At 47.4% G+C, this 25,048-nt stretch overlaps 1 protein-coding gene across 1 annotated transcript in view; it reads right to left on the reverse strand.

Moving 5' to 3' along the window:
- Positions 1–607: 607 nt before the first annotated feature.
- Positions 608–25,048, reverse strand: part of KCNB1 (potassium voltage-gated channel subfamily B member 1) — a 101,623-nt gene continuing 77,182 nt past the window's right edge. The window contains exon 3 of the mRNA XM_072801393.1: positions 608–11,304. Coding sequence (XP_072657494.1) covers positions 9,295–11,304 — 2,010 coding nt within the window. The 3' untranslated portion in view covers positions 608–9,294. The remainder of the gene's footprint in view (positions 11,305–25,048) is intronic.

The following is a 25,048-nucleotide window of genomic DNA, read 5'->3' on the forward strand; positions in this document are numbered from 1 at the left end:
TACTATTTGTGTGGGTAAAATAAAAAAAAAAACAAAGCAAAACACATAGAAAGACACACACATGGTCCTTGGATATTCTGTTCTGGGTTTTTTTGTTTTGTTTTGTTTTCCAGTCCTTATTCTCTTTGCTTTCCAGTTCTTGAATTTATGTTCTCTTGGAGGGAGGAATTTACGCTCTGTTTGAAGGGAAGTAAACATTAAACAAAATATATAAATAAAATATAGTGTGCCGGGGTGATGTTACGGAGAACAGTAAAGCAGAGAAGGGGGATGGATCGTCAAAGTCATATGTGTGACTCTCATAGGCACCGTGAGACGTTTTGATGAGAGAGAGGTGGTGGGGCCAAGAATGTCCAGGCCCAGTTGACACGAGAGGCAAATAACCAGAATTTGGACTTTGGTCCGTGAATACAGCATGGGGTGTGTTACCATTGCTTGCATATTGGGGTAACGCTTAGCCAGTTACATTTTCATACCCTCTCTCTTTCAGGTGGAGAAATGGAGCCAGTGCTGCCCCTATAGGTCCCCAGGAATTTAGTCTTCCCTGCAGATCTTCACATCCCCATCTCCCTGAGCCCTCCAGAAAATAATACAAACTCCACCAAGCTTGTTTTCTCCATACCTTTTTATTGAACTGTGCATACTTCATTAAAGGACCATTTGCTTAGAAATTCTTAAACGTTTGGACATATTTTACAAGACAGGACAGCAGCTGGAGGTCACAATTTCATCTCATCACATGCATAAAAAGACACCGTTTTTTTTGTTGTTTGGTTTATGTGTGTGTGTGTGTGTATTTGTGTGTGTGTATGTGCACGCACATGCACATACACACACACAATGCTCATTTTCACCTTTACAGGAAGGACTAGAGACATCAACTGACCAGAGATGAACAGGACCCACAAATGCGACCCCGAGAAAAGAATGGCTAAGGACATTGGTCTTTTATGGCTAATGTGATAGGCTTGGCCCCCATCATGGGTGGGGTGATCAGAATGGCTTTGCTGGCAGGAAAGCCTCAACCTCACACCATGGTTCCTGGGAGAGACAGAGGGTCTTAGCTAATGGAATTGGGGCACACACGACCTTAGGGGGGCACTGGGGCTCGGAAAATAGGGGAAAACCCATTGGCTCTCAAAGTCGGAGGGCGGGTTGGCCCTCTTTTCCAGCTGGACTTCCATGGCTCAGGGAATGCAATCCAGTTTCCAGATGTCAGCTCCCAAATTCCTGCCCCCAGCAAATCCCTTTTTTGTGAGCTAAACTAGAACATGAGGCTAAGAATGCAGGATAGGAAAGTAGGAAGGAGCCTGGGGCTGCCCTGTGGGGCCCCTGGAAGCGTAGCTCTGAGAAGACTGTGGCCCTTAGGGCAGACGAATGTCAAATTTGGACATTCACTTGCCCCCAACTGAGTCAAGGGGCAAATGGCATTGGTGGGGCTTACAGGCTTTAATTGGTGCGGTTTACAGGGGGGCGGGCATCTCCTTCTTTCCCAGTTAGCAATATCGTCAAGCCAGGCAAGAACCAATGAATTCCTGTATTTACTCACTCAGAAGTCAATCGTTTACACATTCTCTCACTCAAAAGAGTACTGGTTGGGTGTCTACTATGTGCCACAGGCCTACACTGGGGGACAACCCTGAGTTCCTGGCACAGAAAATGACGTTGCCAGCCCTTGGCCTGGGACTGAAGCCAGGGTAGGTCTGGAGAGCAAACAGGTCAGCTGCCCCCAGCCCAGCAGCTGCTGACCTTCTTCTTTCCTGTCCATTAGGCACATGGAGCTTCGATGTCAGGCCTATCGGAGAGAGCCCAAAACCCTAGTGAAGATCAGGGGGCCATAAGCCAAAGCCGTGGAGAAATCTGAATCTCTTAGGCATCTTCTCATGTGCTTCCTTCTGTGTTTTCCAAACCTGGATTAGCTCAGGGAGGCAAGAAGTGTGGGATGATCTGTGTAGGACCCTTGAGAGCATCTTGAGACAGAATTGGGAGTCTCCTTCGTTTTCCAGAATTGTCATGCCATTGTAGCCACCAATGTGACATATTTCTGTAGGACAGAGCCTCAAAGGGGGATCTTGGGAACTGGGTTTTTGTTTCATTTTGTTTTGGGAGAGAGTATCTGCTCAGTCAGTTCATGCCACCCTATTGTCTTGCCTCACTTCATGATAAAACCACCTACAACAGCCTGGACTTGGGGTCACCCTGAGGACAAAGCCTCACCTCCTCCAAGCCCACAATACACAATTAGGGGGAGGGAAGCCTCGCCTCCTCCAAACCACCTCTTGTATAAAATACTCTCCTTGGAGAATGCAGTATCCAGATTCACTGGGGAAGGGGCTACAGATGTGGGAGACTGGCAGCTGAAGCCTTGTTTTGCTGCAAAATTGGATTACAGCTGCCTCTCTCTTTTGGTCCTTCTGGACTTGCTTCATTGGGTGGGGAATTTCAAATGTCTTGAATGGGATTTTCTGTTTTATTTGCCAGAAAAAAAAAAAAAAAGCCCTTTTGGAGTGGTGCCATTTGCTATTGCCTGGGCAGTTAGACCGCTGGCTAGTGGATAAAAGATAATTGCATCTCTTGTACAAAAAGCCTCAGGCCTGTGAGGGCACAGGGTCTGGGCAGAAGAGCTGAAGCACCATGAGATGGCCAGCCAGAGATGGGACGATTTCTTGGCTGGTCTGGGAAGGTAGCATTAAGCCTCATCCTACCCAGTGTGGTTCCTGTTAGGGCACTGGGGATGGGTTAGATGAATGACTGGCAGGGTCATTAAAATTGCCCAAGATAGGAAGCAGCAGGGAAGCAGGGTATCCTGCTGCCACTTCCTTCCCCGGCACTCTTGCAGAGAACTCCAGATCCTAGAATTTGAGTTTCTGCTAACTGTACTCCCTCCTTTTGCCTGATGCCTTGAGCCTGCACCCAGATGTCCAAATCACATACAGACCTCCCTGGGGGAGGGGGATGAATTTCCCTGGTTGTTCAGTCCAGTTGCCATGCAATGTGAGGGCCCTCTGCAACATCCATTTTGTGCATCATCTAGCTTCTTTTTAAGCAGCTCATGCCCCAACACAGCACCGACTTCCATGGTGAGGCAGCCCTGCCCCTGAGAAGCACCTCCTTAAACCCAGCTGAAACTGACCACTTCGTTCTCTCACACAACAGTGGCTTTCGGAGACTCGCTCGCTCGCAGCCCTCCTCCAGGCAGATGGTTTCTTCTTCGGGAGAACTGCCCCCCCTTCCCCTATCCTAGCCAGCCCTTGGATCTTTTCAGGATCTTTGCAGAGAGGAATGAACAGTCACAATTGTGAGGGGAAAAAGATGAGGGACCACTGGATTAACCAGAGCCTCTTCCGAATCCACTTCTTCAGGCTGGCATTTGGGGATGTTCAGGAGAAATTCCAGGTTAAGAAAACCAGGGGCAGTAGATAGAAACCCAAACTTCCCAATATCTCTCTAGATGAAAACAGCCACAGGATAGAGTATTTGCTTATCTGGGCATCAAACCTAGTGAACTACTGAGAGACAATTTTATTTTCTTCCTGTGCAAAAGTTTTTAAAAATTTAGTCTATTTTATTGGGCTCTGGTTCAAACCAGATTACCAGGAATTTTGGAGGTGGGAAAACTCTACATTTGTCCTTGGATTCGTTTCCTCTTGGAGTTTATCCAAGGGGATGGTTCATTGCCATGGGGGCCTGGATTCAGCTCAGAACTCTGATCTGGGCAGAGGCCAGAGTCCTGAAGCTGATAGTGAGGCAGATGGGGGTATGAACACCTAAATGAATGCAAGTTGGAAATCATCTGGCCTTTCTTCATCTTCCTGCATGAGTTGAAGAGTGGAGAATTGCTTTCTGCTGAAGATCCTGCTTCATGAGATGTCCTCTGCCCACCTGAGGCTGGAAGCTGCCAGGTGGAATTAAGACAGTACAGAAACTCCTCAGGGCCCGGATAGGTGGAAGCTGGAAAGACACCACTGCCCTTGCCACAAGTCTCTGGTGCTATGGAGCCAGGCAGCTGGGAAGGGAAGGGGAGATGAGATGGCAGATTCTGGGGGACATGTCTTCTCAGGGTTTGGCTGTAAGCTTGTCTATTATTTGTTTGTTTGTTTGTTTTTTTGGTGAGGATGTTGGAAATGGATTAAAATGAGGAACTGATAAGAAGTTGATGAGATCTGAGGCCCAGCATGTTCTCTGAGGTTTGTAAGAACCTGAAAATGCTCTGGCCTTCGGATCCAATTGATGTTACAGGGGAGCGGGGGACTGGAGATGGCAACAGGCCAGCCAAGAGGGGCTTGGGTGTGTTCTGGACCTCAGGGGTAAGTTTGCTTGCGTGAGATTTTCAGTCCCAAGATCTCTGGGGATGAGAAAATTCAGTCTCTTCAAAATGCCAGCAGGGTGGGGGAGAAGGAGCTGAACCAGCCCACATTCCATCCTGATTTTGAGGGCCATCCGTAGCCCTGCTTCCCCTGGTCTCACTCCTGCATCTGTGCCCTGGATTCTTAAGAACAATAAATAGGAGAAACACACAGACAGAACGAGGATAGTAACAGTGTCCACAGATTCGAGGCCAAGTGTCAGGAAATGCCTGCATGAGGAAGTCAGAATCCAATGTCTTCCCCATCCTCAGAAAGTCAGAATCAAAAGGAAGAAAGCCCAAGGGGTGATGGGAGGAAATGAGAGAGACCAGAAAATATCAGCTATGAGAATGACCAACCATAAAACTCCTAAAATGTTATTCTATATTACAAAAGAAGCCATGAGACTTAATATCCCTATTACAAATTTGCTAAAAACACACATATGCCTACATACTTTTTATCCCAACAGATAAAAAATAGACTACTCTGAGATACATGGATATCCTACAATACAGCCCTGCATCAGATACTTCTAGAGCCAGAAACATGGCAACAGAAAATGCAGAGGTAACTGTTATTTTGGGGGCGGAGCCAGGCTGGTTTGGGTCCCCCTGGCTGAGGGAAAGCATTTGCATGCTGTCATATAAGCCGGGAGAAACCAGAAACAGGAAACTGAGCTCAGGGCTGCAGGGGACCCAGAGGTGACCCCTTCTTCCTCTCGTCACTGGAAAAGCCCTTTCCCAAAGGATCATGCCCTGGAGGCATGTCACTTCAATCTCATTGGATTCAAAGTTACCTAAATGGAGGCTGAAGCCTGGGGTTGTGTTACTTGAGACTAGCTGGCAGAGAAATAAGGAAAGGGGGGCATGGAGGGGAGGGAAGAGAGGAAGGGGGAGAAAGAGGGAGACCTGGCTCTAGTGACCCTTGTCCATGGTGAAGTTTAAATTTCAAACCCTTGTCCGTGGACGAGACACTCCAGCCGTGACTTGGAACAAGACAGATATGTTACAAACATCAATACATCACAGTTGTACAGAAGAGAATACTGTTGGTGGTGGTGTTTTCTCCTCAGAAAAGTGGGTCTTATTAGGAGAAAGGGCAGGGGTGAAGCTACAGTCACCAAGACGCGGTGGAGGAGAGCTGGGAGTCAGTTTGGCAAAGTTTGTCGTCACCAGCGCTACTCGGGGGCAAGCCGGGTGAGGTGAAAGGAATGGCCTCCTCAGGATTTTGCTGTTCCCCCCTCTTCTGTCTTCTTCCTTCTTGATCCCCAGTGCTTTTAGAGAAAGGGACTTCACGGAGACAATGTGTTCTATCCTCTTTTCTTCTTTCCCCATGAAGTGTGCTTAAGATAAAATTCCTAGAGAAGGCACTGAGAAATCTACTGCACCAAAGTCCTGTTGTTTGTCTTTACCCAAAGATAAAAAAGTGAAAACAAGCCGACTCCTCCAGAGCTCGCCCACCTCTCTCTCCGTGGGTCGCAGGCTCCCCCGTGTGATCGGGGACACACAGAGACCTGGTCCCTAGCCCTTACTGCTAATGGTGGAAGTTGGAAGCCAAGGTCCGCTGGGTTCTTGACCAGGGTTTCACCGAATTCGCCAAAGGGACCAGGCATTCACCAGCTCCAGCCCCTAGTTTGGTTTCTTTGGGTTGACTTGTTTTTATTTTTTATTTTTTATTTTTCCCATTTTTGTTGGTTCAGGAATGGGTAGGACATGGATCACTGAGTTAAAGTGCTTATTTGCCTGCAGACCATGCTCTTTCCTCTCCTCCATGAGGACCTGTCTGTCTTGGTCAGCTTCTCCGTGGAGACTCTTAGGTAGATTTCCCAGTGCATGTACACAGGTACAGGTAAGGTGTACAACATTTTAAAAATCGGGGTACGTTCCTTTTTTGGCAGGTGGGGCCTGGGAAAACTTACAATACTCTATTTTGAGTTGGGCACAGGATAAAAGCTATATTCCCACAATACATACACCAAGTAAAAGAAAAAAACCAAAACAAAATGCAATACTTTCTAAGCATAGTATATGCTGAGTTTCAATTATTCTGTTTCTATAAGAACTCTATAGGACTCTGGCTAGTAAGCCTGAAAAGGTAGGTTCTTAATGATACTTCTGAATTCATCCTTCAAAAGTGACTCAATAAAATGCTACTTTAAGGTCAGACAAACTACACGGGGAACGGAGGGCCAGGTCCTGTGTGACCACACAAGGCAGAAAGGGCCTTTGGTTACAAGGAGAGTTGCACCAATTGGTTATTAGTTTAAAAAAAAAAAAGAAAGAAAGAAAGAAAGAAAGAAAAACCATATCCAATCTGTACACTTCTCATCTGCTTCAACCAACAAATGAAATGCCTTGATTTGAAGAAGGGGTGGTAAGTTCCTTCTCGCTATATATATGGCTATATTTAAACATGTTCACTTTCCTGATATGTAAAATAGACTCTATTATTATTGTTATTAATTTTTTACAGATAGCATCAGCTCTAAAAATATCTGAATCGGAAATCACAACTATTTACTTTTATCAAAAAGCATTTGTTTGTTTTCCCTGAATTTTCACGTTTGTGCTGACGGCCAACGGAAATGGTGATAAAAACAAGGAAGAGACAGGTGAGCTGACATGGCCTGGGGAGGACTGTCCGGCGGCCGCTCCTCTGGAGGCCCCCAGCCCGCACCGTGTGCCCCGCAAAGCACTCGGGCCCGCTGCTGCTTCCTCTCTCTGGCATGCCCCCAGCACGGGATGACCTCCCACTTTCCCTGCCCCTTTGCGGGTGCTGCTGGGGTGCTCTGAAGAAACCTCGGAGCGTCAAGATACTTCGGCCTCGTTTTGTGCGGTAACACACACACTCGGAGGGATCCGCAGTCCTTGGAGACGCTGAGAAGCAGTATGGACCAGGTACGTATTCAGCAGAGAACACTGTGTTTTTAAGGGAGGTGGAATGACTCCATGTCATCATACCTGTGACAGGTGGTCCAACCTCATGCCACTGTACAGAGGGCACGCAGAAGGACTCTGTGGTATCTGTGTACTGACAGATGGATCGTGCCATCATACTAACAGGCAGACCAGTAACATATTGTATGAAGGACAGGCGAACCACTCCATGTTTGTTCCATCAGGAAGACGCATGTTTGTCACTGGATTGTGGATTGGCAGATCTACGCTACTGGACTTGGGACATCATCCATCAATGTTGTATTAAGAGAACGACATCGGTCCATTGTACTAAAGACAGGCAGATCAACGACAGGTCATCTTTACTGACAGATGGGCCAACAACATGGCATCATGCTGATCAGTGGCTCAACCCAATGTTTCTGAACTGAGGAATGGCCAACACTTCCATCCTGGACCCGACTCAGGCAGGCCAACGCCAGGTCGTCAAACTAGGACAGGAAGACCAACACCAAGAGATACACCAGAACCATTCACAATGCACACGAATACTTATTGCTTTTGTCTGTACTGGCTGCATTGATGGCTGCAGAAAGGAGGGCTGAGTTTCCGTACAGACAGTGACACTGAAAACACACCAACAGCTGGTTGACAAGAAAGAGAACAGAGTAAACACCCAATGCCCACCGTCTACTGTACTCTTCTGAGATGTGCATGTTTCCGGTACACGTGACTCTGTGAGAGGCCCCACACAAGGGCTCAAGTACCCTTCCTCGCAAAGGGGGCTAATGGGAAGCTTCAGAGGGGCAGGGAAGGAGCCCACAGACTTTGACATGGCAGACGGCAATACCAGCACAAAATCCCCCACCGTGGCCGGACACAGGCATGGAGCAACCACCCAACTACAGTCCCAAAAAGTGGCCCACGGGAAATAGTGCTTGTTTTAAAGTGCAAGATGTTGACACTGTCCCTGGTAGAACCTATTTTTGAAAAACATAAAGTGCTTTTTATTTTAACTTTTTTTTTAAAACTTGAATACCACAGGAAACAAAAAAGAATTTCTATTATAGTAGATGCTTTCCCTGCTGCAGCAGGAAGTATTCAAAAGTCTGAATTGGGCATTTCAATTGGGGATTCTTTTTTTTCCTTTCATTTTTTGCAGGTAAAAAAAAAAATCAGATTTTATTCTGTTCTTCGGTAACATACAGTCTCTTTGAATAAGCTATTTCTTTTGCATATTTGACACTTGCATATCTTTTGAGTCTACACTAGTGATGTACAGAAAGTGTTTTCCTTATACAACCCTAAAGCAATGCTCACAGTTCCTACTGTTGGCTGAGTGCCTGCCGTCTGAACCCTTCCCAGATTGCCAGGGGGCGATTAGAATCAAGTACAAGTGGTGCAACTCACCCTGATGATATTTCAAAATAAAATCTCAGGTACTACGGAACACTGAAGTCAATGAAGACATTTGAGTAAGGGTTTTGCGCTGGGATCGTGGCTTATGGCGCAGAAATTTCCCCATGACATGAGTATCTTCTGTAGCCTTCTAACAGTGGGATCCATCCAGGAGGTGATGGACAGGAGTTCCTAGAGGTGGCCAGGTAACACCCAAAACGAAATTGGTCAACCCAGCCACTTATTGTTCCAGAATCCTTCTTCAGCTGAAGCCAGGAGGGATGGTGATGCTGCCCCCACCTCCAACCCCGAGGCTGTGATGGAGAGCCATGACAGACAAGTGGGGAGTGTGTGGCCTTGGTTAGGTCCAGCATGTGGTAGTGGTGGCTGTGAGTTCTGCCCATGTTATCTTCCAAAGAGGGCAGTGGACTTGTTACAAGGAGACACCATATCCTGTGGCTTGGCCAACTTCATTCTGTCGTACCTGTCATGGCTCTCAAGGCCCTTGGAGAGCCTCCTCTGGAGTTTCACTTCTGTCTGGGGGGCTTTGCAGAGCCTTTCTGAGTTCGTGTGGAAAAGCTCTGTGGCAGGTAAGCTGAACAGCACGCCTCTCAGGTCTTTCGACAAGTCTCTGTTGCAGCTGGGGTAGCTCAGATGCTCTGATCCCGTGTGCTTCCATGGGCTCCTCCTCCCGGCAACACGCGGACGTCAGGGGAGATGTGGTTCTCGAGTTTGCACTTTTCCTGACCACTGGGGCCTTTTCCAGTCAATGCTTCTGTAGAGTAAATACAGTTCTGCCTCAAGAACTTAGGGGAGGTGGGTAAGGGGGAGCTTTCAAAGTGGTTCTTCTCTGATCTTGTCCCCACGCTGAACTTGGGACTGGTGCTCACATGGACACCCTTGGGAGGGCTGGAATCTACACTGTAGAGCACCTGCCCCTCATCATCTGTGTCCGCATCAATGTACTGGTGGACACCTGCTTCGAAGTTGAATGCTATTGCTGTGTGTTTCTCAGGTGATCGGGGGGGCGTCCTAGCACTTGCTGTGGTGTAGATGGAGGACTCTGGACTCAGTACAGGCCTGTCCAAGAGTGTGGCACACTCCAGTCCAGCGACAGCAGCTGCAGCGCCCCCCCGGTTCCTAAGAGGGTCATGGTACATCCCCAGAACGGGGACTAGTGGACTGGGATCACCCTCCATGAAGTTGACTTTAAGTGCTCGGAGCTTCAGGGGGTTGTTTGTCTTCAGAGAACTCTTGGGGCTCTCAATGAAGAAGGTAGAGCGATGGCTGGCATCAGGGGTGGGGTTGGCCTCCACAAATCTACCGCCACTGGCACCCAGAGCTCCCCGCCAGCCCATTTCTGGGGCTATGCTGCCCCCAGTCTTGCTGGGAAGTGATGCCAAAGGGCTGTGGGAGAATCTGGTGGCTTCAGGGAAGTCTGTGGCACAACTAATGAAGCTATCAATGCTCGACATGCTTCGCATATCGATGACCCCTTCTGTACGTGTGGGCAGAGGGGCTACAGGGCTGGGGATGCTCTCCATTTCAAGTTCTTCCTTTGGTTTGCTCTGTGTTGTTGACTCCTTGGTATTGAGGATGGGTTGAGATTGGGTCTTGGCCATCTTATTGTACATGTCTTCCAACTGCTGGACGTTCAGGTGCTGAGGACTAGAAGAGGATCTGGCCTTCTCAGGGGACCCCTGCTCCTTGGTTTCAAAGGACTTACTTGAGCTAGTTTCAGATAGTGTCCTCTTTGTCCATTTCCATTTGTTGGGAGACAAGTGATTATCTTGCACTTTGTCCTTCTTACCCATATTTTCTCCATTTTTCTCAACCACAATGTCCATCATTTCGATGCTCCGGGCAAAAGCATCTTTCATGTTCATGGATACAATGCTGCCATTCCTCTTGGCTCTCTCCAGAGCCTCTCTCCGCTTGATTGCTTTCTCCTGCCTCTTCTGCTCCTTGTAGAACTCAGAGAAGTTATTGACAATGATGGGGATGGGAAGAGCAATCACCAGGACCCCTGCAATGCAGCAGAGCCCCCCGACAATCTTCCCCAGGAGAGTCTTGGGGTAGATGTCTCCATACCCAACCGTTGTCATGGTGATGGTGGCCCACCAGAAAGAGGCTGGGATGCTTTTGAACTTGGTGTCATCCTCATCCTTCTCAGCAAAGAAAACAAGGCTGGAGAAAATCATGATGCCCATGGCGAGGAAGAGGATGAGCAAGCCCAACTCATTGTAGCTCCTCCGCAGGGTGAAGCCCAAGGACTGGAGGCCAGTGGAGTGGCGCGCGAGCTTAAGGATGCGGAGGATACGCATGATGCGGAAGATCTGGACCACGCGGCGGACGTTCTGGAACTGCAGCACACTCTTGTTGGATTCGGTGAGGAAGATGGTGACATAGTATGGCAAGATGGCCAACAAGTCAATGGCATTGAGTGGGCCCTTGAAGAACTTCCACTTCTTGGGTGAGGAGAGGAATCGCAGCAGATACTCCATGGTGAACCATGCAATGCACACGGCCTCCACATGGGCCAGCTGGGGGTTGTCTGTGGTCTGGCCGAACTCGTCAAGGCTCTGCAGCTCTGGCAGCGTGTTGAGTGACAGGGCAATGGTGGAGAGGACGATGAACATGATGGAAATTATGGCAAGGATCTGCAAGGAGAAGAGAGTGGGATTTAGTTACCAACCTCCAATAGGATGGTCATCCTAACACCCTGAGTCTACAGGATGTTCCTCAACATTCAAGAGTATTTTCACATCTCACTAGTCACTTGATGCCTGGATGTTTGAGCTAAAAAGGTCATTTATTCAAATCCATTTACTGTACAGACGTACAAACTGAAGCCCAGACACTGCAATGATTTAAGGCTAATACTTCCAGGCTGGGGGTTGGCAGTAAGGACACAGGAGATCTGAAAGATGGTGTAGGGATGGCAATTTAGAGCTTGGGGTCTGGTGTTAGGTTGTTCTGGGTTTGAATCCCAGCTCTGCCACTTGCTTACCTTGAGCCAGTTATTCACTCTAAGCCTCATTTTATCTTCATCTGCAAAATGGGATGGTAAATAACAGTGTCTACCTCAGAGGGCTGCTGCAAGGAGTAAATGCCTTAACATGAGCAAAGTGTTTAGGACAGCTTCCAGCAGCACATAGAGTGTCTGATATATGCCGTCCATCCTTGTAGGGGGTGGTCTCTCAGTCTACAGCACCCCATCAGCCTAGTCCACCCAGCCTCCAAGTGGTCCAGCTCTTCTTTGCTTCCTGCCCTGTCCCGAAATGGCCTGCTATGTCCCATGGGACAATACCCTTGCTGCTCGGGTGGGCATGAGAGGCTCCGTTCTCTGCAGTGAATCCCTACTCACCACATGGGGTTGTCAAGCCTACATTTTTACTTTGATCCCTCTCTTTGGGCCTCTTCTGCCTCAGGTTCCCAAATATCACGCTTCTCTGGCTACATGGTTTGTTGGTCAATCCTGCACGGCTGTGTCTCTTCTCTGTTCAGTGAACTTCAATCTATCTTTTAAAACCTGGCCCATGTGGACCCTCCCTGAGGTAGAGGTCAGTGATTCATCAACCTTATACCCAGTGCTCAGTAATCACTTTACAAAAAGAAATATCCGATACATACAAAAGTATATCAAATTTATATATATTTATAAACCATAATCAAGTGAATGCCTGTGAACCCATGACCTGGGTGAAGAAACGGTATGTGACAATAATGCTGACATTGTCTGTGGGTCCTTTGCCACTCTGGGGGTAACCACAATTTCTTCTCATCCCTTTTCTTTTCTGGAGAGTTTTTTTTTTTTTTAATTTATTCATGAGACACACACACACACACACACACACACAGAGGCAGAGACGCAGGCAGAGGGAGAAGCAGACTCCATGCAGGGAGCCCGATGTGGGACTCGATCCCAGGTCTCCAGGATCATGCCCTGGGCTGAAGGCAATGCTAAACCGATGAGCCATCCGGGCTGCCCTTTTCTGGAGAGTTTTAAATACAGGGCTAGGGATCCATGGGTGGCGCAGCGGTTTAGCGCCTGCCTTTGGCCCAGGGTGCGATCCTGGAGACCCAGGATCGAATCCCACGTCGGGCTCCCGGTGCATGGAGCCTGCTTCTCCCTCTGCCTGTGTCTCTGCCTCTCTCTCTCACTGTGTGCCTATCATAAAAATAAATAATAAAAAAAAATTAAAAATAAATAAATACAGGGCTAATATGTCCCTAACAAATCACTATTTTGTCTGGCTCAGGACTGACAGCCTATTGTATGTTGTTGTTTTGCTGCTTGTACTACTCTTCTACTCAGTAGCCAAATGCCACCACCACACACTGCTCACCTTGTCTCTATTTTAGCCTTGTCCTAAGAAATGACATTTGCAAAGATGCTGATTTTGCGTGCTAGGGAAAGATGCGTTAAATATTCATTAAAATAAATAGCTGCTTATTGGAATAAAACATTCCGGCAGCATACTTTGGGAACTCCTTCACAGAGTTAGGAGTGTGGTCTCTAAAGGTAGAATCCAGCTCTGCTACCCTGTGTTTCCTGGCTGAGTGGCCTTGGCATTGAAACATTCCTTGTCTCAGTTTCCTATGAATATTGTGAAATGGGGATATTCCAGTCATTCATAACTGAGGAGTGATTTTGTCCCCTCAAAATCTGACAAATGCCACAGGAATTTTTGGTTGTCATGACTTGGGGGTGGAGTGCTCCTGGCAGCCATCGGGTAGAGGCCAGCGATGCTGCTGAACACCCCGCTGTGCACAGGACTGCAATGAGGAATTATCTGGCTCAAAATGTCAATAGTACCAAGGCAGAGAAACCCTAGAGTATACCAGTAGCCAGTCCCTCATAAATTATAGAGAGGGGGACAAAGCGATTATGCATGTAGAATTATTAGCGCAGGGCTAGACACAAAGTGGGTCTGGTTTTCTGGGGCAGCCAGCCAGGGCCTTGGGTGAGCCCTGCAGGTTGCTGCTCTAGGTGGGTACAGACCAACCCCTACCCCCTCCAAAGGAGGAAGCCTGCAGGAGGAGGAGCAGATTCCTGGGAAGCCTGTTTCTTTAAGAGCTGGGAGGTCCCATTCCTGCTCCCCCTCCCCCCAGGCTAGCAAGGGAAGCCTGCTCCAGTTTCTAACCCCTAGACAACTCCAGGGAAGGCCAACATAATTGATGTTCTGCTGACAGATGCATGAATTATGCACCCGGCATATTATGCACATATTATGTACAGTCCTTAGGGCCTGTTATTCTAAGGGCAGGCACCACCTGTGTACCTGAGAATGTGCCCTCCCCTCCCCTCCTCTCAGCCCCAGGACACCTAGGAAAGAAGAAAAGGGGGCAGAGGCCTCACTGGCTCCTGTGGGAGGGCCATCTGCTGCTCAGGGTTGTGTTGGGAGGGTCAGAGCACCTGGGGCCTCTTGCCCTGCCTGCTGTGTGAGGGTCTCCAACCCCCCCCCCCCCCCCCCACTGCCCAGAAAAGTTTCCTTTCTTAGACCCACTGAAGCCTTTAGAGTCAGGGCCATACTTCCTGGCTGGGGAACTTCCAAGTGGGAGTTAAACCCTCTGTGCCTCAGTTTCCTTATCTGTAAGATTTGGGCTAGTGGGGGGGGGGGTTTGGAGGCTGCAACGAGAGTTCAATGAATTCATAAGGCCCTTAGATCAGCTTTTATTGCCGTCATCACTCTGTAGTGATGTATTATATTTAATGTATGAGCTGGTTTTGGATATGGGTTTGAGTCCTGACACTATTATCCCTGGCTGTTGGCTTTGGACGAATCGATTCCCCTCTCTGAGCCTCCATTTCTCCATTTTTATCTCTAGAAAGGAGATGAAAGTAACTGAGTACTTACCACATAACATAACAGCTATTTAATATGTGTTATGTTATTAAATTATTATCCAGGTGATTTATCATCATGCCCACTCCCTGCCCCTGGACTGGTTGCTGAGGTTTGTGGGCCCCAGTGCCTGCGAAGGCAGCAGACATCCCACAAACAGCCTGAAACCCAAACAAACAGTTTTGACCTGGTCTCTGGGAAGGACCCTAGGGGTGGGGGGACCAGCCAGCACCCAGAGTCCTCCCAGCCCTTGTCAAACCCCTGTCTGGGCCTCTGCATTTCCAGCTTTGTTTTCCTGGGATCTGAGCCCAATCAAGTTTGGGCAGGACTCCAGGAACCCAGGGAGCAAAGGCAAACATCAGGACAAGGGACTTGGAGGCAGTCCTCAAATTCCCTCCCTGTGAGGAGATTCTGGATCCTGGAACCCACCTGTCTGCACTAAATGAGGGCAGAGGCTTTGGTCCTCTGGGGGAAGAGAAAAGCAGGTGGGAGTTCCCAGGGTGGGATCCAGGGGTCCTGGAGCTAGGCCCTCCTCCTAATTGTCAGCTCTGGTGGTTGATCACGGGGATGCCCACCTTTGGCTCCAGCAGCTATAAATACAAACTGTTTATCATTTCCTCCACATACTCCCCTGCTCTTCCAGGAATGTGAACAAGGCACAGAATATCTGTGCATAAAAGGGCACAGGCTCCTGTGTGGAAAGATGGGGAGACTCAAGCAGAGAAGGGAAGGGACTCATTCATGGGTACGCAGCCCATTGGTGTCAAACCCATAGAGGGACATTAGAAGCTCTAGCAAGCTGAGAGATGATCAGGGCTTAGAAATTGCTTTTTTTTTTAAACAAGTGTCATAAATGATTTAATAATTTTAAATTTTAATTCCAGGATAGTTAACCTACAGTATTATATTAGTTTCAACATACAGTACAGTAATTCAACAATTCTGTATATTATTCAGGGCTTGTTGTGATAAGTGTACTTTTATTTGGAAACTGCTCTTCATGCACAAGCAAGTGTATAACAGCATTATCCCTAAATAAAAAAGTGGAAGTGACCCAAATGTCTATCAACTGATGATGTGATCAACTGTGGTATATCCTTAGAATGAAATATTACTTATCCATAAAAAGGGATGGAGGACTGGCACAGGCTAAAATGTGGGTGAACCTCAAAAACATGATGCTGGGTGAAAGAAGCCAGACATGAAGGACCACATACTATAGGATTCCATTTAAGTAAAGTGTCCAGATAAGGCAAATCTATAGAGATAAAAAGCAGATTAGAGGCTGCAGGGTAGGAATATGGATTAACAGTTGTAATGATGTCACTGGGGTGATAAAGTGTTCTAAAATTGATTTAGGGTGATGGTTGCACAACTTAGAAAATTTACTAAAAAGTCAGGGAGCTGCACACCAGGAATGGTTAATTAGATGATATGTAAAATAAGTCTTAATAAAACTATAAAATTTTTGCTTTCCATAAAGAATATCCCATTGCTTTTGATCCTCACAACCAGCCTGATAGGTCCCAGGAGAGAAGCAAGACTCCAACCAACCCATAGCCCTGTTGTAAATCCTGTAAATGGCTCCACAAACTCTTGGATAAAGTTCTTTTTTTTTTTTTTTTTTTTGGATAAAGTTCTAATCTTCACATTTAACTGGCATGTGTAATTATCAGGTGATTTGCTAATTGCTGGGGGTGCAACATGGATAAGAAAGACTGTTTCTATGGCCTCAAGGAGCTGGGAGGGAGAGATGAACAAGACAATCCATAAACCCATAAAAAAGCAAGATGATGTCAGATAGTATTAAGTGCTACATGTTATTGAGAAAAACAAACCAGTGGGATCAGTAGGGAAGCAAGGGGGTAGGGTGTCCACATGAAGTTGGGTAGTTAGGGCAGACCTATTTTAGGAGGTGCCCTGGTTGTTGAGACTTGAGGATGAGGAGTATATTGTTCAAAGACCTGAGCATTCCAGGCAGAAGGCATAGCATGTGCAAAGGCCCTGAGGTGGGAATGATTTTGGTTCAATCCAACAACACAAAGCAGCTCAGTGTAGGTGAGGGCTGAGTAAGAGGGAGAGTTGGAGGGCAGGAGGAGAGGTTGGAGAGGCAGGAGGAGCTGATGAAGAGTGATAGAGAGATTTGGGTTTTTATATTGACTACCTTTCTTCTCACTCTCCAGACTATTTCCTGAATTTCCCACTGTATATTCTATACTGAATCCAGGTGAAAACACTTATAGTTCCCAAGCCTCACTGCCATGGTTGCACGTACTTTGAAGTCCTCACCATACTGTTCCCTTTGCCTTCTGTGCCCTTCCTCCTCCACTTCTCCTGGCTGATTCCTACTGCCCCATCAGCCCTCAACATAGTGGCCAGTGAGCCTGCTCTGACCCCCAGGTCTGGGTTGGGCATGTCCATGCTCTGGACGCCCACAGCTCCGAAGCTTCGCCCATCATAGCACTGATCTTACTGAGCTGAAATTTTCGCTTCTGGGTCCTGCAAAACAACATCGGCTCATGAGGACCCAGGCTGAGTCTATCTTGTACTGCTGTGTCCTTAGCTCCTGACACAGTGCCTGGCACAGAGTAGGTGCTCCCTAAATAGTTGGTAAGTGAATGAACAAGCAAATGAATGAAAGGGAGGCTCAGAGAACGAAGTGGCTTTTCCAGGGCCACATAACTTGGAAGAGGTAGATCTGGGACTTGATCTCTGGTCTGTGGGTGTCCACAAGATGGTTTCAAGGACGTAGGAGGAGGCAGCTTCCGGACCAGCAAACCTTTCGCTCCTTTTATGGCCCTTCCGCTTCCCTAGCTTTAAAGGGAGATTATAGCCAGGGAGTTTTAATTAGAAGGGTCACTGGTGCAGATCCGATTAAGGGGATTGGGAGCAGACTGATGGTCTGCCCCCCTCTCCTCACTGCAGTGGAGGCCACTGGTGGGGGATTGGTGAGAAATTGGGAGTCGAGAGCCTGCAGGTGGCGCTCCTGGGCACAAAGGGACAGGATGTGTCTGGACAACAATGGATGAAGGCAGAGGCTCTGGGGTGAGCCAGGCAACAGCCTTCAACAGGGGGCAACAGAGTCACAAAGGCAGAAAGGGGGTACAGTGGCATTGCTGGGGGGTATTGTAGGCATTATAAATCAGAGGCCTTTGGGCTGAAAAATTTATTTTTACTTATTTGCTCAAGTTTCAAAATTGGGAAGATTTCACATAAAAATCCAGATTTTCACATTCCCTTGGCAAGTCAGATGATGTCTACACTCAACCTGCATTCCCGACTGCAACCATTGCCTGGAGCTAAGAAGCAGTGGCCCCTGTAGACAGGGCTCAGGCTCCCCAGTTTCCCACAGGCCCCTTCACTCCTTTCGTTATCTATCAGGTCACTGTAGGTGTTGGGTTTGCCATCCTGTACCCACAATACTGAAGACTGCAACCACTTACTGCCCTTGCTACTGTGTATGAAGAACTTTCCAGACGAGATCTGCATCTAATTGTGAAAGCCAGGAACTTAGGGTCATCCTTGTTTCCACCTCCAATCCATCACCAAGTCTTGCCAATTCTGGCTTACAAACATGTTTGGGTCCGTTCCATTCCCTCTCTACCTGCAAGCTACCACCCTGCCCCAAGCCACCAGCATCTCCCATTGGACCACTGCAAACAGACTCCTTCCTGGTTTCCCCCAAAGAAACTCTGGCCCACTGTGGCAAAGACCATTAAATATCCCCAATATCTGTTCTTCCCTTCATCCATTGTACAGTTTTAGCTGGACATGAGGCTACCCAGAATAAGGACTGTATTTCCCAGCTTCCCTTGCAATTAGATGAGGCCATGTGACTAGGTGTGACCAATGGAATATGAGCAGAAATGATGCTTGCCCTTTGTTTTCTCCTTCTTCTGGCTGGGAGGCAGATGTGATGGGCAGAGCTGAAGTAACTATCTTGGATCTGAGATGGAAGTTAATCCCAGCCCTAGACTGGTCCTTTAGTGACAAAGTTTGCCAACTCCTAGTCTACCTTATAATGTCTATCTTGTTTAAACCACTGTATTTTGGGGTCTTGTTGTTAAAATCACTTAGTCTATACTCTGCTGAACTCTCCAGGCTTATCCTGTACTTTGCTCTTTCACTTCGGGTACATTAGTCTTCCTTTGGTCCCTCACCATTCTCATGATCCTTCCTGCCACAGGGCCTTTGCCCACACTATGCCTTCTGCCTGCAATGCTTTTTCCTCCACTCTGCCTGGTCAGCTCCTCCTCATTTTTCTTAGCTCAGCTCAGGTGATCCTCCTCAGGGAAGCCATCCCTGAACTTGATTTAATCAGGTCAAATTTGTAATTGCAGTCTTTCAGAGTACATGTCTTTCTCTTTATAACGCTATCGATGTTGCAATTTCACAATAATGCCCACCTCTGTAGAATGTAAGCAACTTGAGGACAGAAGTTTGTGTTTGATTTTTCTCAATCTTGGGTCCTCAGAGCACACAGTAGATGCTCAATATGTATTTATGGAATGAGGAATCTCATTTCATTCTGAAAACCACCTGCAGGCTGTGCTGTACCCCTTGCCCTCATTTTATAACTGGGAAAACTAAGGCTTACAAAGACAATAACCAGTGTGACAACAAGGGAAATGGCTGAGGCAGGGTTCGATCCCATGTCTTCTAGGCTCTGAAGCCCTTCTGTTTTAACACCTGAGGACCTTTTTAATCCCAGAATCCTAGGGTCTGGGTTATGGTTCTTTGCTTATGTCCTCACTTGAACCATCTTCCCCAGATGATCTGACTCTTCCCTACAAGATCTGGGCTGGACATCCTTCTCCTAACAGGTGAATTAAGTTCCCATGAGCCTTGTTAAATTAAAGTAGGGATTCTGGGAGCTGGTGACATTACGACCTGCCATTCTGAGGACGATGCCTCTGGTGGTGGTGGTGGTGATGGAGACTTGACTCTGGTCCCAGCAGAGGGAGGAATGCATAGTGAGAAATGTGATCAGAGCAATGTTCTTCCTGCCTGAGTGATTGCCAATTCCCTGTATTTGCTGAGGGCACACAGAGTTGAGGAAGGGACTCTTGGTCTCAACAGTGATGAATGGTATCAGTCCACCCCTGCTGCAGTGAGCAGTGTAGTGAATAAGAAACAAGGAGCACAGGGAATGTTAGGTAAGGACAGTGTCCATGGCTTCTGCTGAGCTACAAATCTGTTCCTTTGTCCCCTGAATCTGGCAGGATGGGGAGTGGAGTGGGTAGCCTTTGAGAGCCTGGCCAGGGCAGTTGAGGGTGCTAAAGGAAGCGAAATACGTTGGTCTGGATGCTGGGATTGGACACCACTCTGGCTAGTGTCAGAATGATGGCTCCGTGGTCATTCTTCACAATAGCCCGATTTGCTGGTTAAGGTCCAACATACATTTAGAAGGAAAGATTTGGGTAGCTTAACAACAGGTCTTTTTCATGTAGCATTTTAGTCTCACTAGAGATTCATGTTGAGGTGAAATGGATGCATGGGTCGTCAAGAGACTTACTTTCTATTTCTGGCTGGGCATCCTTAGGCAAGTATCTTCACATCTCTGGTCCTTCTCATGGAACAGCCACTGAGAATCTGCTGGCTCTCCAGCATAGTTCCTTTTCAAGCGGTGACTCAGGGAACCAGAGGCTCTATCATCCCAAATGTGACTTCCATTCTTGCCAAGGCAGGGGAAAGGATAGTGTGGAGAGGTCATGCTTGCCTGTGGCCAGAAGTGATTTGCATCATTGCCTCCCTTGACAGAGAGGTCTGAGATCTACACCCTGCTTTCCTCTTGGGGATGCAGTAAGTGTTCTGAAACCTATAAAGTGCTTCACAAGGGCTATAAGGAGATGGTCTCCAATGCAGGTACGTCCACAGTATGATGCACCAGGAGGTGCAGAAAGTGCAGAAAGACTGGCATTTGATGAGTAAGTCTTAGAGACCTGCCATCCAACGCTGTACTCAGAGTCAACAATTCTACATAGTACACTAAAAATGTAAAGAGGGTAGATATCACGTTAAGTGGTCTCACCATAATACAAATAAAAATAACCAGGATAGATTTAATAAACATAATAGCATTGGAAGCAGATTTTTAAAAAGAGAGAAATTCCTATTATTTCTACTTTAATAATGAAAAGAAAAGAAGAAATCCAGTTTTACTGATGTCGAGTCCATGAACCAACACTGGCACCCTGCTTGCTCTCTACAGCTATCGGGGAAACAGAAGTGCCCTGGAGGAAGAAGGGGAACCTCCATTCGGCAGGGTGGCAAAGAAACCCTCACATCTTTGCCGGCAGCCCTGCAGTGTATGCCTGGCATGGAAGAGACTTCTAGCACTCATTCCTCTCCCATTCCTGTCTTCTTCCTGGGTACACCGGAGGCTTCTACTTCCTCTGTGCAGAACTATGTGACTCGCTGTGGCCAATGGGCTTTGCACCGGGATGATGTAGATGGCTTCTGGGCTGAGGGTGAGTGGGTGTGAGTTCCCTTCCTCTCCTCAGCAAGAATGGAGGTCTCGTGTTGAGATGACAGTGGATCCTGAGTCACCACCACTTGGAAGAGGGCCATGCTGCACTGTTACTGGGTCCTTAGTGGGAATTGCACAAGTGAGAAATAAAACGTTGATGTGTAGAGTCTTGAGATTGTGTGTTTCCTCATCACTGCAGGGTAATCGAGAGTAGCCTGACTAATTCATCTAGCTGAGTTGGGAGTGCAGATTCTATTCTCTGGTTTTAAGCAAACTAGTCCTCGCAGACAAAGGCAAATGTCTTACAGAGATCCTTGTAAAGAAACAACAGCTTGGAAGTATTAGTAATGTGAACCCAGGTAAGCATCAAGATAACAGCTAAATTGATACTTCTGGTATGAGCCCAACCAGCGGTGACGACACAAGGTTAAAAACAATGATGATCTCATCAGATCTGACAAAAAGTTAACTGAAAGGGTCAAAGTCATCCGGAAGACTCTGTAATATGCATTTTCATCCTGTCTTTGACAGTGAACCCTGTCCTCATTCATTCATCAAACACAGGAAGAAGCATGATAAATGAGTAGAAAAATGAATAAACTAGGTCTAGTGGGAGGGAGGCACTAAAATGTATTGGTTAATGAACCCAGGCCTGGGGCAGCCCGGGTGGCTCAGCGGTTTAGCACCACCTTCAGCCCAGGGCATGATCCTGGAAACCCGGGATAGAGTTCCGTGCCGGGCTCCCTGCGTGGAGCCTGCTTCTCCCTCTGCCTGTGTCTCTGCCTCTCTCTCTGTATCTGTCATGAATAAATAAATAAAATCTTAAAAAAAAAGAACCTAGGCCTGCATTTGACTTCATTTAATTATTTTTTAATAGAGTTTATTTATTTACTTATTTATTGAGAGAGAGAGAGAGAAAATGATCTCAGAACTCTGAGATCATGACCTGAGCCGAAATCAAGAGTTGGATGCTTAAACCAGTTGAGTCACCCAGGTGTCCCACAGATTTGTGTTTTAATTCCAGCTTCCTGATTTTCCAGCTGTGAACTCCTGGAAAAATTAACCTCTCTGAGCCTCAGTTTCTTCACCTGCGCAACGGGATCAAACAGTTCCTACTTCATTAAGGATTCTATGCAATCATGCATGTGGTGCCGGGCATATAACAAGGGCCCAGGGAATGTTCACTGCATATTTATTTTAAACTGGAAGGAAGATGTGAGCTTCATATAAGACCACTTTAATGTGGGGTCTATTATCATGAGTTATTATTACTATTCATTGGTGGGGGACTGAAGAGAAGAGTGGAGTCAGTGGGACCTGAGTTTAAGTCCTGCCCCTGGACAATCAATGTTCCCCATTGTTGTCGCCTCTTTGAGCCTAGGTTTGCTCGTCTATAAAAAGGATATAAGAATACCTACATGGTCAGGTTTTTATAGGGATTAATCTTGTTCATTTGCCTATCTGTCCATCCATCCATCCAGCTGTCCATCCACCCGTCTGTTCAATGATGCACCAGGCACCATCTTAGGCTCGGGATACAGCAGTGAACAAATCAGGCTGAAACCCCAGCTTGTGTGGAGCTGACCATCTTGTAGAGGGAAGGACGCAATGAACAATAACAGGTCAATAGGATGATTTTGGGTGATGGTAACTGCTAAGAAAATATTCAGCAGGTTGGTAGGAAAGGGATGAGTAGGAGATATGTTTACCTGAGGTGGTCAGGCAGGGCCTCTCAGTGGAGGTGACATTCGAGCTGAGACCTGAATGATAAGAAGGAGCTGGCCATGTGACCATCAGTGGGAAAAACATTCCAGGCAGAGGGAACAGCAAGTGCAAAGGACCTGGGGTGGGAACATGGTTGGAGCAGGGAGACTGAAGTGAAGAATAAGAGAGGATGAAGCAAGAGAGGCAACAGGGGCAGAAGTTCAAGGGTCTTCAAGACACACATGCAAAGTGCAGCACACGTTGTGCTTCTTATTATTGGCAGCAGTCTTCTTCCCCTGTCTCCCTTCATGCCCCGCCAAGGGCTTTGGATAATGAGGACAATCATTCTTGTGTCCCAGAAGAGTCCCTCAAATACTCAGCCAGAATCCCCCCAACAAGCCACCTTCTCCTCTCAGGGATTTTCCAAGCACCGAAGCCACCCTGCTCCTCAGCTGAAACTCCCACTTGGCAGTGCTGTCCTGGGATTCGGGCCCAACTCCTTTCCCTTCACTGCAGCACTCTCTGCCTGTTACCTGCTGCAATGTCCTGAGGGAAGTCTGCCCTACGGTCTATGACAAGTGTCATTAAAATACCTTTTCTTTAACACCTTCCTTCTCTGGACCCCCACTAGCCTCTCATTTTCCTGTTTTAAAAGGCAAAGTCGGAGAAGGACAAACATTATATGTTCTCATTCATTTGGGGAATATAAATAATAGTGAAAGGGAATATAAGGGAAGGGAGAAGAAATGTGTGGGAAATATCAGAAAGGGAGACAGAACGTAAAGACTGCTAACTCTGGGAAACGAACTAGGGGTGGTAGAAGGGGAGGAGGGCGGGGGGTGGGAGTGAATGGGTGATGGGCACTGGGGGTTATTCTGTATGTTAGTAAATTGAACACCAATAAAAAATAAATTAAAAATAAATAAATAAAAGGCAAAGTCAGCAGAGCCCTCAGCACCTCCCATTTGCTGTCCCTTGGGGCTGGAGAGACTCTTTCCCACCCTCTCTTGCACACACACAGTTGGCTTTCTCACTTCCTTCAAGACTTGGCAGAAATGTCACCTCGGAGAAGCCTTTTCAATTTCTCCTGGAGTGAGTTACATGCCCATCTATAAGGTAGGAACTAGGTCCTATCATTCCCCTTCTTAAAGCCCTCCAGTGGCTGCCTACTGCACTTAACCCAAGGTCCAAACTCTTACGGGGCTTATATGGCCATTGCCTGGTCTGGCCCCCATGCTGACCTTTCCTTTCTTCCTTTCTTCCCTCCTTCCTTCCTTCCTTCCTTCCTTCCTTCCTTCCTTCCTTCCTTCCTTCCTTCCTTCCTTCCTTTCCTTTCCTTTCCTTTCCTTTCCTTTCCTTTCCTTTCCTTTCCTTTCCTTTCCTTTCCTTTCCTTTCAAGCAGAGTTGTTTTTTTAAGATTTTATTTATTCATGAGAGACAGAGACAGATAGAGAGAGAGAGAGAGGCAGAGATACAGTCAGAGGGAGAAGCAGGCTCCATGCAGGGAGCCTGACATGGGACTCGATCCCGGGTCTCCAGGATCACACCCTGGGCTGAAGGTGGTGTTAAACCGCTGAGCCACCTGGGCTGCCCCTGTGCTGACCTTTTATTTTATTTTATTTTGTTTTATTTTATTTATTTTATTTTTTATTTTAAATTTATTTATGATAGTCAGAGAGAGAGAGAGAGAGAGGCAGAGACACAGGCAGAGGGAGAAGCAGGCTCCATGCACCGGGGGCCCGATGTGGGACTCGATCCCTGGTCTCCAGGATCGCGCCCTGGGCCAAAGGCAGGCGCCAAACCGCCGCGCCACCCAGGGATCCCTGTGCTGACCTTTTAGATCTCTTCTCCTCTGCTCTTTCCCACTTTCCTCCAGCCACACTGGCCATCTATCTGCTCCTCAACATGCCAAGAGCATTCTTGCCTCAGGACTTTTGCACTTGCTGTTTTCTCTGCCTGTGAAGCTCTCCCTCCAGATTTCTCAATGGCTGGCTCCTTCATATCTCTCATATTTCCTCCTGAGAGGGGCTGTCCCTGACAACCTGATTCAAAATAAACACCTCCTAGGACACCTGGCTGGTTCAGTCAGTGGAGCGTGTGACTCTTGATCTTGGGGTTGTAAGTTCAAGCTCCACACTGGGTGTAGAGATTACTTAAAAAATAAAGTCTTGGGATCCCTGGGTGGCGCAGCGGTTTGGCGCCTGCCTTTGGCCCAGGGCGCGATCCTGGAGACCCGGGATCGAATCCCACATCAGGCTCCCGGTGCATGGAGCCTGCTTCTCCCTCTGCCTATGTCTCTGCCTCTCTCTCTCTCTCTCTCTGTGACTATCATAAATAAATAAAAATTAAAAAAAAATAAATAAAGTCTTAAAAAAAAAAAAA

The sequence above is a fragment of the Canis lupus genome, chromosome 26 (assembly GCF_048164855.1).
Source record: "Canis lupus baileyi chromosome 26, mCanLup2.hap1, whole genome shotgun sequence".
In the NCBI taxonomy this organism is placed as follows: domain Eukaryota; kingdom Metazoa; phylum Chordata; class Mammalia; order Carnivora; family Canidae; genus Canis; species Canis lupus.